Source organism: Condylura cristata, unplaced genomic scaffold (genome assembly GCF_000260355.1).
Source record: "Condylura cristata isolate star-nosed mole 26May11 unplaced genomic scaffold, ConCri1.0 scaffold00029, whole genome shotgun sequence".
NCBI lineage: Eukaryota > Metazoa > Chordata > Mammalia > Eulipotyphla > Talpidae > Condylura > Condylura cristata.
In genome coordinates this window covers 22,786,543-22,801,209 of record NW_004567130.1, presented here as the reverse complement: position 1 = coordinate 22,801,209, position 14,667 = coordinate 22,786,543, and the positions used below count along the sequence as shown (strand labels likewise).

General features: G+C 50.2%; 1 protein-coding gene across 1 annotated transcript in view; it reads left to right on the top strand.

Annotated features, from left to right (window-relative positions):
* KIF26B (kinesin family member 26B) overlaps positions 1-14,667 on the top strand; it is a 243,355-nt gene that overhangs the window by 179,874 nt on the left and 48,814 nt on the right. The window contains exons 4-7 of the mRNA XM_004690768.2: positions 3,222-3,428; positions 8,175-8,268; positions 9,940-10,202; positions 12,803-12,986. Coding sequence (XP_004690825.1) covers positions 3,222-3,428; positions 8,175-8,268; positions 9,940-10,202; positions 12,803-12,986 — 748 coding nt within the window. The remainder of the gene's footprint in view (positions 1-3,221; positions 3,429-8,174; positions 8,269-9,939; positions 10,203-12,802; positions 12,987-14,667) is intronic.

Genomic DNA, 14,667 nt, shown 5'->3' with positions numbered 1-14,667 from the left:
CACCAGCCACCGAGTCATTAGGTGACAGGCCAAGTTGTTCTCAGCCAGTGAGGATGTGGGGAGAGGAGGTGTTAACTTGCTCCGGGGGGATGGGGTCTCAGCCTTCCTCCCCCTTTCTGATGGTGCCTCCAGCCTCCCAGATCCCGTTCCCTTGCGTTCTGCCTGCGGGAGAAGACTGGCCAGGAGAAGGTTGTGCATGCAGCCAAAGAGAACCTCTGCTGTCCCCAGAGCAGCCGGGAGAAGAGGGTTGAGTAGATGTTGCCAAGAACCTACCAATGTTTGCAGCAAAGCAAGAGTTTCTGGCAAGAAGTCCAAGAGGCTTTCCCGATCCTAAGTGGTGTCTCCTAAGCACTTTAATTACAATAGATTAAGTAGGAAGTGGAGCGCTGGACTAAAGGAATAATGATACAAAGGACATGAAGCAGAAAAACCCATTTTCCCGCTTTAAGGGGGAAATATCATTTATATAAATGAATTGCAAGGGAAAGAATGGAGTGTGGCATTTCCTCCGACCCAGACTTCACTGAATTATAACGAGCCAGGTCGATGCTTGGCCGGAGCGGCGGCGGGACCTTGAACCTTTGTAGAAACTGAAGTGAAGGCTTGGAGCCTCATTAAGATGCCGGGGCACTCCTGCCAGACAGATGACTCACTAATTCAGCCCCTCGCTCCTGCTCCTTCTAGGCCCTCGCCTGGCTGAGCTCGTATTTTATATTCAGCACCTCTAGTTACCCAGAAATTACATGCAAAATTGCGAAATAGAAAGGCAGTGGGCCGTGCGGCTCCATCAGTTCTGCCTGGCGTTGCCGCGTCCTTGAGTCAGACCCTTCGTGGGCTGGGCTCGGGAGCTTGCTCGCCGCAAACCTGCAAGCCCTGGACCTCTCCCGAGGTTGGGTCTGAGTGTGTGCTCTGAGCGAGCTTGCAGCATCCGGGGGCACATCAGTAGAGATGAGCGGAACTGAACTATGATTGGAGGAAATCACAGTGAACAAGGAAAGTGCCCGGATAGACAGACATGACGGTCACTGTCGCACAGGCAGTGACTACGGGACCTGATGATGTCTTAGCACGGGAGCCTGTGAGACCTCGTGCTTAGCACCTAGCTCTGCCTGCAGTGACTCCCCAGTAGCATCTGATTGGTGATTCATGGCATCTGGCATCCAGGGCAAAGAGTCTGAAAGCTTATCTGTAACCCTGACTGGAAAACGGGAGGGTATCCTCATTTCGACACAGGCAGGTGCGGGAAAGGGGCAGAGAAACAGGAGCCCCGCCCCGTGTTCAGCATTTCGCATGTCAGTTCATCTCATTCTGACAAGTCCTGTTGCCCCAGTGCGGAAATGGGGCGGTGTGAGTGGGTCTGCGCGGGGAGCTGGAGTGTGGCCCTGGGAGTCAGCGGCCAGCCTCGGCAGCACAGGCCACTGATCGGGGCGGCTTCTGTGGCATCCGTTTTCTCAAACATACAACCTGGGTCAGTTCACCATCACTGACTTGTTGGGAGGAGGAGGTCTGACGCTGGGTAAGAGTATCGTCCTCACGTGCACAAGCCTGCTACACACAGCAGCTATCATTATACGACCTCAAAAGCAGGATTTGGACCTTTGGGGCTTCCCTGGTGGCCTAGGGGTTAAGTCTCAATGTTCTACCGCTATGGCCTGAGTTCCATCCCCGGCCAGGGAGGGACCCACAGGGCGCAGCAGACCTCTCCTGTCTCCCTGCTGCTCCCCTCAACTGTGTATTTCAGTAGATCTGCCTGTTCTGCTCCCCACTCTGTCTCTGGTGAGTCCTCTCACCCCCCACACCTCTGGCCTGTACCCCAGCTCTGTATGCATAAATAAATAAATCTTAAAAAAAAAAAAGCTGTAGGATTTGAGATTTCTCAGACCTAACAGTTAATTAACTGAAGAGGGCTAGACACAGAAAGGAGTTTCAAAATAATCCTACACATAGCTTCAGAATATGCCACATTATTCTACAAAAATCTGTGTGTCGGCCCTCCCTGGTGGCGCAGCGGGTTAAAGCGCAGCACTGGGAAGCTGAAGCCGCTTCCGCATGAGTTCGATCCCCGCCTGCCCCCGAGGAGCTCCACATGGCGCGGCAGACCTCTCCTGACCCGCCCGCTGCTCCCCTCAGCAGTGTACTTCGTCCATCTGCCTGTTCTGCTCCCCACTCTGTCTCTGGTGAAGCCTCTCGCCGTCCCTGAGCCTCTGGCCTGTACCCCAGTTCTGTATGAATAAATAAATCTTTAAAAAAAAAATCTGTGTGTGTGTGTGTGTCCGTGTCTGTGTCTGTCCTGCAGCTCTATGTATGTTACCTGTCTTGGCGTCCCCAGGGAACACCGGCCTCTGGCACTGGGTGCTCCACACAGCTGAGCTGCACTAGCCCACAGTAGCAGAGAACTGGGAGCAACAAATGCTCTCCCTTCCCCGTGAGCAGCCAGCGCGGTGTGTGGCTTCAGCTCCACTCCTGCTCCTCCGTGCCAGGCAGTGCATTTCCATAAGCGCCTCGCTCGGTGGTGGAGGTGGAGCTGGGTGGGTCTTGAGCACTAGACGTGTTCGTGTTCAGTTACTCAGGAGCTGGATGAAAGGCGGACGCCTCCTGTTTCCTCACTGAGATGAGCTTTCGTTCGCTGAAATGACAACTTCTATGCACTCAATAACATGTTTTCAAACAAATCTTTTATCACCGTTGCCCCTTGGAACGCATTTCAAATGTTGGTCATTAAAAACAGGCCATTTCACAAGCCCTTAATGATGACACTAATAACTGTGGATTTTAGTCTCTAGGACTCCTGACGTGCGGGGCGAGGAGTAAATTACGGAGCTAACTTTTATGTCTGTGTTTTATTGATCTGTGAGCTTCAAGGGAACTGCACCAGTCCCGAAAGCTTGGCAGTCCGGCTTACCTTTTCATCTGTGTAATTGGGCCACCAGGGCACAGTTAATTTTCAATTTACATTAATAGAAAGACAAAGAACACGATGTGCCGTATCGGTAATAAAGTAATGGACATATCAAAATAGTCTACCTGGTAATTATAAATAAATCAGTTTCCCATGACCCATGAGGGCGATGCGGCTAATTCACTGTGCTTCTCATCGTAATTTATCACGCGAGGACTCTGTGCTGCCGTGTGAACTTCTGTTTCTCGCACAGAGGTGGGAACTGCATCCCAAGTAGCCACCTGCCTTAACCCACCGCGTTTCTGCCTTTGTTTCTTGACAGGTGAAGGTCATGCTTCGCATTTGCTGCGCACTGGCTCGTGACACCTCGGAATCCAGCTCTTTCTTAAAGGTGGATCCACGGAAGAAGCAAATCACCTTGTACGATCCCCTGGCGTGCGGAGGTCACAACGCCTTCCCAAAGAGAGGCAGCCAAGTGCCTCCTAAGATGTTTGCCTTTGATGCAGTTTTCCCACAGGATGCCTCTCAGGTGCGCTAGACCCAGCTCAGACCCGGCGATGTTGGCTATTTCAGAAAGGTTTTATTTGATCACTAGCACCTGTGAGGGTGAGCTTCCAGCTGCCCCATCTGCACAGCATCTTTCCTTTTTTTCAGTTAAGGTAGCAGCGAGATACCCGTCAGGTTCCTTTTACAGGATAGCTCCATTGCTAGTTCAGTCTTTTTGAATTGCAGGTGTCATACCTAGGACAGAATAATTGTGCCAGTATTTCAAAAAATGATACCCTTGGGTGGGGGGGGGGGAAGAGTAGTCAGTCGTGGTTGCCATACGATCGCAAGTTGCAGTGAGGTGCCAGTGACTTCTCCAGGGGCCCCACCCCTGCCTCGGCCTCTGGGTGTGGACATTAAGAGAGAAAAGCCTGTTTTTCACAGAGATCTTGAGGGCTGGTCTGAAGACCTGCGGAGGAACTGGAGTGCTCAGCAGGGAAACTGAGGCTGGCATGCACTCCTGTGGCCTGGATGGGAGGGGGGAGGAGGTGAGGAAGAGGGGGGCTAGAGATAGCTGTTATCAGGCTGCTATTTCTGCTTACCTAAAATCCAGACCACCCTAAAATTCAAAGGCTTAAAACAGTAAGTACTTTTTGGCTCTCAAGCACCTTTGGGTCAGCTGACAAGTTTTTCTGGTGCTAGCTCAGCTCACTTTGTATCTGTGATCAGCTCCGGGTTGGGTAGGAAATAGCTGGTTTTGTCCAGATGCCATCACACCTGGGAATTGGCAGCCCTAACTGGGCCAGAATGACGCTGATCAGGTCACCTGGTCTCCCTTCCTCCTTGCTTCCCATTGTCCAGCGGGCTAGCTTGGGTTTGCTCTCAGGGAGTGGCAAGGACCTCGCATAGAGGCATCTTGAGATCTAAGCTCAACAGACGTCATCACTCCTGCGTGTTCTGGCACAGATGCGAGAGGTGTGAAGAGACTGCACCTTTTGATTGGAGCAGTTGTAGAGGCTCGTTGCAAGAGGCATGAACATCGGGAGGGGTGGAGAATGGTGGCACCATACTTATTGTGGCTCGAGCATCATCAGGAGCTCATTTGCGTGTCCAGATGGCCAAGATTCCTGCACCAAAGCTCCTGGAGTTCCAACCACAGTCGGAGCGGATGTCTGTCAGAAGATTCTTGTACCATCTGGCGGGGTCTGAAATGAATCGGTGCAAATGAATCTTGGAGGAGAAATCTACAACCCGGCACACAGGGCCTCCTTAGCCAATACTTTGACAGGACACCAGCACTTCCGTGATACGTTTCCAGCAAGCCCGAAGCTTTAAGCGAAACAAGATGTGGGAGGGTTAGTGCAGCCTGTAGTGGAACCTGAGGATACAGGTGCTGCCGCTGCAGCTTCTGCTCATCCCTGCTGCTGCATGTGGGTATAAGACGTGACTCCTCTGTGACACTCGGCACGTTGACGGTGCCATCCAGCACGAAGCTGAGCGTGCGGCTTCCCCGGAGTTTTACCATGAGTAGACAAAGTACTTTCCGAGTAACCGCCATGCATTATCCCAACCAGTGACCTCACTAATCTAGACCTGACAGGGGGCTGATACATGGCCTCCGCGTAATTTAATTAAATCGGTTAAAATTTTTCAGAAGCAAATCTCCCTTAGCTGCATGAATCCCAAAACAAATCCTATAGTAAGCATGGATTATTAATGCCCTTTAGATTTATTCCAGGAAAAGGAGCCACTTTATTCTTAGTCTTTACTTACATGTGATACTTGGTTCCAGAGCTTACTGGGCTCAAGATTACTGTTGCACTCATTTCAGATTGTTTTGCTTTTGTTAACATTTCCAATATTATGGGGCCTCCCTGGTGGTGCAACAGGTCAAAGCACAACCTGTGAGGATGTCCGCAGCCTCTGGAGGAGAAGCTTGGTCCCTGGCCGGGGGTGGATGACCCACAGGGCGCGGCAGACCTCTCCTGACCCGCCCGCTGCTCCCCTCAGCAGTGGACTTCGTCAAACTGCCTGTTCTGTTCCCCGCTCTGTCTCTGGTGAATCTTCTCATCCCCCACACCCCAGTTCTGTTTGTGTAAAAAAGTAAATCTTAAAAATATTCCAATATTAAATAAATTACACTTCTATATAAAATTGTCCATTTTCACATCCACCAGCCTGTTTGTCTCTTCCTGGAATCCAGTGGTGTAGGAAAGGAAGGCATTGCTGTGTTCACGTTACAGACAAGGAAACTGAGCTTCAACCAATAAGGCCTTGTCCAGAGTGTTACCAAGCAACAAGTGTTACGCTCCCTACTGAGTGTGCAAGAAGCTGACTCCAGGACATCAGGCTTTGAGAAAAGAAAAAAGCTTTCGTGTAAATCGATTGGCAAGGAGGTAGGGCTGAGCTTAAAACCTAGCCTCAGTTAAGACAGGGAATGTGATTATCCAGGTCTGGGGGCTGAGTTTGAGAATAAAAGCGTTGAGTCTCCGTGGCTAAGGAGCGTGCTAAAGGCAAAGATGTGTGGACACGACATATCAGCCATGAAGTTCACGGGCTGGTTCCTGGCCAGTGTGTGCCTGGACCCGTGTGCAGGGAGCCACGGGCACGCCTCCCTTGTTCGAGGGCAGCTGTCCCCTGCTGCATCCTCACGTGGCAAAGGGGCAGAGAGAGCTCTCTGGATGTCTTTTACATGGATGTGAATCCCGCCCGTGGCACCACGGTCCTAACCTAATCACCACCCCAGGCCCTCCCCTTAATCCTGCCCGACTGGATGTTAGGCTTCCACATGTGAATTTGGTGGGCGAGGAAGGGGCTAGGCAGGCTGGGGGCTGCAGACCTATGAGCAGAAGCTTCCTGCAGACCTCCCCCAGGCTCTGTGCTGAGGGAGGCTCCTCACTGCTCTAGGCCCAAGGCAGAGGCAGCCAGGGGCCTCCAGGGGCCACTGTCACCTTCTAACAGACCCCGGACAGATCGCTGATCACTGCTCTGTATTCTTGGCCAGAGTCCTGTGAGGCGAGGTCTCCCCCGCCCGTGCCCTGTGAACCGCCCCTGTCTCTCATTGAACCTTTGTGCAGGTGAGTTTGCATCAGCCCGTGGGTCAGCTCCACCAGTGACCTGCACCCTCCCTGCTCACCTGGAGCTGAGCACAGGTTACTTTACGCGGGGGCACGTGGGCTAGCTATCTCCCCCCGACTCTGAAGAAGGCAGAGTCGTTTGTTCTCAACAAAGCCTCCTTTGGCTGCGGAAGTGCCTCTGCAGCCTGAACCACGCCCTGCTGCTTCTCACAGGGTTTGGCATTGACTTCTCATTGCCCAGGTTCTGGGGCTGTGGCCCGGGGTCCCGTGGCAGCCCGTCCTGCTGTCCACACTGCTCGGGGGACCCCCAACAGAGTTGCTGAAGTGGCCACGGGCATGCCTGACAGTTGTGGGGAGTATGTGTGTTTTTTTAAGGTTTATTTATTTATGCACACAGAACTGGGGTGCAGGCCAGAGGTGCAGGGGCGGGACAGGCTTCACCAGAGACAGAGTGGGGAGCAGAACAGGCCGACTGACCAAGTCCACTGCTGAGGGGAGCAGCGGGAGGGTCAGGAGGGGTCTGCTGTGCCCTGTGGTCACCTCCAGGGCGGGATGACCCACTGCGCCACCAGGGAGGGCCTGGAGAGAGTGTTTTTTTAATATCAGTTTGGGAGAGAAAACTGATTTCTGAATATTTAGGTCCAGCGTGGCTATGTAAGCTGAGCTAAATAACTACACCCGCGGCAGGGGCTGCGGGCCTGGGGCCCGGCGGGGAACAGCGCTCTCGGCTGCAAACGCCAGGCTTCAGACAGCCTCCGTGTGCCTCTGCGGCTTCCCATCCTTCCTCAGATCGGACTCTAACTCCGGCGCCGAACAGAAACGAGGGCTGCAGCGCACCGCAAATAATTTGGTCTTCCAGCTGCTGCAAACGCCGCAGATGCTAACCAGGAAGACTCTCTGTCTCCAAGCGGGGCCACAAAATATCCCGACACCCTCCTGTTTGTTTGCAGAGAACTATTTTGTAATGTTTTAATGCAGTAATCTCGCTTTGCATCCCCGTTAAGATGTTGACCATATTCAGAGAACGATATCGTGTGTGAATAGAGAAATCCAGAAAGTCTCAAGGAGAGCCTGGCCCCTGGTGTTAATAGGAAGCTGGAGACGAGATGCACACTGCAGGCCGGAGAGCGCGTTGTAACATGACGCCAACCGAGATGCATGCTGCATACGGGGAATGTGTCTTCAGAGACTGCAGGAGAAGGCTGGCGCGGAAAGAGGTGGCGGTAGATTGAAAAAAAAAACAGGGAACTGGGAGAGAAAGCAGACAGGAGGAGAAACCTGCTTACGCTGGAACCACAACTCATCTCAAGGTCACTGCACTGAAACGGAACGTCATCTTTCATCCCTTCAATAAATAAGCTGTGCGTGTGTTTTGAAGGGTCTATTCAGCCGAGGGTGAATCAAAGTTGGAGTGCCCTGTCCAGGAGGCCAGCATGGCAGATCTGGGAAGGGCGTGGGCAGCAGGACACCCGTAGCTGTGTTCACCGCAGCCTGGGCCTCCCCGGGCTGTGAGGCAGCAGCTGGAATGTACCACAGAGGAGCACAAAAGTCGTTTGGGGTGCATAGACTTAACTTGCGAGAGGCAGGCCGCCCCGAGCCGAGCCCTGACACCCCGGCAGGCCACTCCCGAGCTGAGCCCCGAGCCCCAGCAGCGGGCTTCTCTTTCTGTGGACGGTCCACTCACCACTCACATCTGCTCTTGTGTCCGCCAGGCTGAAGTGTGTGCTGGAACCGTGGCTGAGGTGATCCAGTCCGTGGTCAACGGGGCAGACGGCTGTGTGTTCTGTTTCGGCCACGCCAAGCTGGGTCAGTGAGCGCTTCCCCCTTCGCTCTTCCCCTTGGGCTCCCCGTCATACATGTACCCTTCTGTATGAACCCCAGAGCCCTCGACGAAAGGAAAGGCTGTTTCTCTTTTTCATTCTTCTCGTTTATTTACTTACTTAATGTGTGTATTTCATCATTCTTCATTTTGTCCATTTTTTTTCATCTCGGTTGTAACCCCGTGGACTTCCCACCACCACTTCACCCCTGTGCCATCATTATAGTCCCATGTGCTCTTCCCGCCCCAGTTTTGGCCCTGTTCCCCTCTCCTACTGCTTTTTTTTTTTTTTCTTTTTTTCTGGATCCCTTACGCTCCTGCTATTAGTGAAACCATCTGGTATTTTTCTTTTTCTTTCTGGCTTACTTCACTCAGCATGATCCCTTCCAGCTCCATCCATGTTGCCACAAATGGCATGAGTTTATCTTTTTCAGTTGCTGAGTAATATTCCATCCTGTCAACTCAAATGCCCAAAAATAGATAATCGTGTCAAGAAGTTGTGGTATCTATATGTGATGGAATATTACTCGGCAGTCAAAAAGGTAAGGCTGTTTTCATCAGCACTGCATTAAGTAATCATCATCACCCTTTCTGTTGTGCAAATGTAGGTGTTACCCTGAGTGAACCCTTATCATTTAGGAAAACCTTGCAGTCTAAGGGCTAAATAAAGCAGTTATAGGGCTGTTTTCCACCCAACTGAGGTCAGAGTCCTGCCCTGAAAGGTAACAGCAAAATGTCAATTTCCTGAGCAGGGATAGTGGCAAATCATATAAAAGCAGATAGGGTTCCTACTCCATCCCCCCCCCACAACGCTGCCCCTGCTGAGGATTAGGGTTCATGGATGGAGCAATATTAAAGCCAAAGGCCAAAGGAGCAGCCTCCCAGAAAGCCCAGATGCATGTTGGGGTGCCTGGGGAGAGCAGGCTGCAGCATGCTTGGTTTCCTGTACACATGGCTGCAGGAATGTCCCTCAACCAGCCCCCAGGGGTGCAGCAGAGCCTTGCTGGGGTTCCGATGGTTGAATTCCCTCGAGGTGCAGCCTTAATTCCGACCTTGGCCATCTGCTCACGGGGTTTCACCTTATGTGGGTGATAAGTGAGTAATTTGGGGAGCTCCAGAGTGTCCTTTGTCAGAGATTCCAGTGATGCCTTGTAAATGGTGGAGGCCAGTTCCAGGCCAGAAAGCTCATTTCCTCTCACTGCCAGTCTGATCAAAGCTGTGGTCCAGATTTTATTGGAATCTGCTCATGCTATAGAAGTATATACAGATCTCACTGGAGAAACGATATACAGTGAAGTATGTGGGTTTAATCTGCGGGGTAGTGATAAAAGGAGCCCTAGCAGTGACTAAAGATCCTCGCCTTCCCGCTTTGTGTAGAACAGGGCAGAAACTGGAGAGCTTCTGCCTTCTGGGTCCTCCTCCAGCTAAAGTGTGGTTTGATCTCAGTGCTGCCATTCTTCACGCTAGCCATTCAGCTGGCCAAGCTAGAAAAGGTCTCTTGCAGCTGTTGTCGACGGCTTCAAGCTTCCTCTCACCTTTTCTTTGCCTTTCTGCTTGGCCACTGCCCCATGCCTTTGTCCCGCCTCCTCGGCATCTGTTCTGAAGATGCTTCAAAATGGAAACTCAAACTGCTCTTCTGTCCCCTCTTACTCCCCCAGGAAAATCCTATACGATGATCGGAAAGGATGATTCCATGCAGAACCTGGGCATCATCCCCTGCGCCATCTCTTGGCTTTTCAAGCTCATAAACGAACGGAAAGAAAAGACCGGAGCCCGTTTCTCAGTCCGGATCTCAGCGGTGGAAGTGTGGGGCAAAGACGAGAACCTTCGGGACCTGCTGTCTGAGGTGGCCACGGGCAGCCTGCAGGATGGCCAGTCCCCGGGCGTGTATCTGTGTGAGGACCCCATCTGTGGCACGCAGGTGAGCAGGTGATGGCTCTGGCCCTCTGCAGGCATTGAGGTGGCTCCCACTCCCCTGCAGGCTGGGGCAGTTCAGCCCGTGACTCGCTGCACATGTAAACTGAGGAGGCTTACAAGTGTTTACACTAAAGTAGACTGGAACTTTATGGCCTGCAGCTGCAGGGCCATCTGCTCGCCAAACCTAAATATTTGTACCTTGAAGCTAATTGACAATGAGCAGGAACCACAATTGTAGCATTTGGGGGAAATTGAATTCACTTTCTTTACGCCCTTTAAAAAAAAAGTACAATCTTTCTTTTGTTTAACAACAAACCGAAATATTTACTGCTCGGCACAAATAGGACAGCCATTACCGAGGCTGTTTATGGCTCTATAAACTCTTTCTGGCCCTGGTTTACAGCCGGATTAGTAGTGCTATAGGAAAAACTAATAACCACTTTCTAATTAGAACCATGATATAATTGCTAGAACTCTGAAGCCAAGAGGAACTCCGGTTCGCCTTTTCAGGATGTCATGCCTGTTACGATTGTTCTCCCTTGCTGTTTAGCAATAAATGCAGGAGTGACTCCGGAGTCCCCTGGCTTATATCCAGAATAATCAGTTCTTCAAACTGTAGAAGTCATCTTTATCTTGTAAGATTATCGGAAGCGACCTTTCTTAAGTAGGTGTTAGCTTGAGAAAACCCGCCTCATCCCATGTAGGATGGTTGAGGAGGCCACAGGGCCCCTATTGTTCCCATCTGCTCGTCCCAGACCGTGTTCTTCTGCTGTTTAAAGCAGCGGAGACCCTTGATTTTTGTTAGAAATTCTCCTTTCAGGAACTCATGATTTGCAAGGCTCATAACCTGGCCCCTAAGCAGCATCGCCCCTTAACCATTCCTGTCTTTGCACGCCTCTGACATTATAGTTAAGTCCTCTCAGAAAGCAGCGTGCCTGAAACATCAGTGTGCATAAAACATCACGAGGGTCTTGATAAAATGCAGACTGATTTTAACAGGCCAGGAGGGGCCTCAGGCTGAGCGCTTCCAACGAGCTTCCCAGAGACAGGCCACACTGGCAGTAGCCCCGAGACACCCACGGTGCTCCGGCCTCCATTACTAAAGGACCACTTAAGTGAAAGACCTGGTTACCTGAATGTTAAGAGGGGGAAGAGGCCAACATCCTTTTTGTTTGAACTCTTCTTGTTGAAAGAACCTTAAAAAGTAGATGATGGTTTTAAAAAGTAGATGACTGGATTAAAAAGATGTGGTGCATATACGCAATGGAATATTACTCAGCCATCAAAAAGATAAACACATGCCTTTTGCAGCAACATGGATGGAGCTGGAAGGGATCATGCTGAGTGAGATAAGCCAGAAATAAAAGGAAAAATACCAGATGGTTTTACTCTTAGCAGGAGCATAAAGGACCAAGAGGAAAAACAATAGTAATAAAAATAATAATGAATAACTATATACAGGAGACATTTTACGGGGGTGGAGTGGGGAATGGTATAAAAAATGGTGGGGTGGGAGTGCATGGAACTGTGGTGATGGCACACAGGTGATTTGGTGATGGGAAGCCCATGGGGATTACAACTGAGATGGGAAAAGGCACAAAATGATGTAAAATAAACTATTATAATAATTTTTAAAAGATAAAAAAATTATTTGGTTTATTTTTCTGCCATAGTGAGTATAAAACAAAGAAAACAGAACTCCTCTCTGAGCTCTGAAGGCTTTGACAGTGTTGGGTTCTACATTTGTGCTGTCAAAGTGGACGCTTGTAGATCAGGTACCGTCAGAGCAAAAAATTGTTAGAATTTGTACCAATTCTGAATAAATCAGAAATGGGAGTTTCTTTTAATCTACCCAAAAAGCGCTGGTCACTCTTAATGATGTTGTCCTGCCTGAGGTTTACTGTTACTGCCGAGGGGTCTTGCAGGACTCAAAACGTATGGGTGAATGAATTCGCCATGACCATGAACCTGGAGATTCAAGATAAAAGTAAGCTTGCCTTAAGTTTCACAGATTAGACATTCAGGTTTCTTAGGTGTCTTCATGCAGCTGCTTCTTATTTAAAACTATGCTGGCCCATGTGGCCTAAAATTGGCCTAATTAAATAGCTGGAGAAACGGACAGTTGAGCTAAAAGGAACCATGTCAGTTTTGCCTCTTTGGGATGCCAGTGGTGTCTGGGTGAAAATCAAGTCCTGCAACTACCTGTGTCTGTCTGGTCTGTGGCACCCAGAGGCGGCCCCCCGTGTGGGCTCGGGTACATGGGTAGCCGAGATGTTCCTTTGCTGTTCTCTGCTGACACCAGGGTGGCTCATCCACACCACTGAGCGCTCAGACGGTACAAGCGTCTGCTCTTCCCACCTATTATTACAGATTATTTTAAATTGGAAAATAAGTAAAAATGCACGTCACCCCTAATTGTGCTCAGTTGTAATTCGGAAATGAAGCAAGCTGGGAATTGCACGGGCATAGAAGCCCTTGTTCTGGAGGGACGGTTGGCCGCCAAGAGGCACAGAGCTTGCTGTGCAGAACGGGCAGCCGGCAGCAAGCAGGCCAGCCCCCCCCCCCCCCAGCGTGAGCCTTCAGCTCTTAGCTTATGTCTTCCAGCTGCAGAACCAGAGCGAGCTGCGGGCGCCCACTGCAGAGAAGGCCGCCTTCTTCCTGGACGCGGCCATTGCTTCCCGCCGGGGCGGCCAGCAGGACTGTGACGAGGAGGACCGCCGGAACTCACACATGCTCTTCACCCTGCACATCTACCAGTACCGCATGGAGAAGAGCGGGAAGGGGGGAAGTAAGTGCGCTCTGCCTGCCTCGCACCCCCTCATGGGCCTCAGGAAGCAGCCCGCACCGTGGGCCCCACTCCCCAGCACGGAGCTCCCACCTTGGTGACTCCATGTGGAGTCTGGGCTGGAGCTTCCTTTTGCACATCCAAGATAGCGTGTGAATTTCATTGCCATGGGAGCAGGAGAGAACCATTTTGAAACAGGAAACAGCTGCTTAACACGATCTTACTGGTCACAGAGCCTCATGGTGTCAGCATGGAAGACAGCTCGTATCTAGCAGAGCTCCCAGGCCATAGGTTCTTTAGCCCTTAGCTTGAGTCTGTGTATGGAACTGAAAGAAACAAAGTCATATATGTAAGTCTATAAGTCAGACTTTGAGTGAGTGACCAGATGGACGACTGCCTCCTTCCTTCCAGTAATGCCCATCAGTGACATTACATTTCCCTGTAAAAATCCAGGGTTTGGGGCCTGTTCTGAGCCAGCTGCACTGCCAGGAACCCCAGGAACCCAACCTGAGGGTTATAAGGCCCCCTCTGGGTCATGATTTCAAAGCTGGCACTGACTTGGTGCAAGGCTCAACCTTTCTCTGCCAAGTAGTGAATATTAGACTCAGCTGCTATACAAGTGTCCTCCTTAGTGGCAAAGTGGTCTGTTGACCTCACTGGGTTTTCAAAGGTGTGGTTCGATGGTTTTCGAAGTGTTGCCAAAGGCCCAGACAAACATTACGGTTAGCGTATAGAAGACTAGGATCCAACTAGGATCTGTGAATGGGGTCCCCTATTTGCCCCTAAGCCTCACGGTGGCTTGGAAACTACACAGGGAGCTGTGCCAGATGAAGACGGGGTGCCCTTGACCAGCACTGAGGAGAAAGGCCTGACTGGGCATGAGCAAAGTATTCTGTGGAACTCTTTCTAGAGAGGCTGATGTTCAGTGACAGGCTCACGTCGTATCTAGCACTTCTGTTTAAAGTAAATTCCTTAAAGTGGGAAGCCAGGGATTATTAGGATAGGAACGAGCAGATCTAAACTGTCAAAAGCTATAACAGAATTTTTTCCACATCTCTCCTAACAATCTGGGAGCTGGTTTTAAATCCTGCTCTTACTTTTTCTTTTTTTTTCTGGGTTGTGTCTTACAGTGGAATGTGGGGGCCTGAAACATGTTTATTTTATTCTTTTAAGATGTCAATAATTATAATAATCAGAGCCTGCAGTGAATCCTTGTACTTTCAGCAAAAGGCATCTTGGTAAAGATCTTAATCTTGAGCCAAATAGCTTCCAAATGGCACTGAGCAGAAAAACTGAAGAGGCAGGATAATCTCCTTCTAGGTTTCAAACCAAGCGCCAGCTCTGTTTTAGTTTATTTTTTTTCTTTTCTTTTTCTTTTCTTTTCATGGTTCTGCTCTCAATTTGGAATCTGAAAGTAAGGAAGAACCTTGAAAACACAGGGTTAATTCAATTACTTCAGCTGTAAGAACTTAAATTTCAGCTTCTACGGCAGTGTAGCAGCTAAACCTGTCAATCCACCCGACGCTGGTACTTAGTGAACCTGGGTACTTATTAAATATTTAACATTAAACTTACCTTCTTCCTCTTTATAAATTGTGAAAGGGAATTGCTTTTAAATAATAAATTCAGGTTAAAACAAAAGGCAAATACCATCCATGGCCTGTAGGACTTCTTTCAGATACTT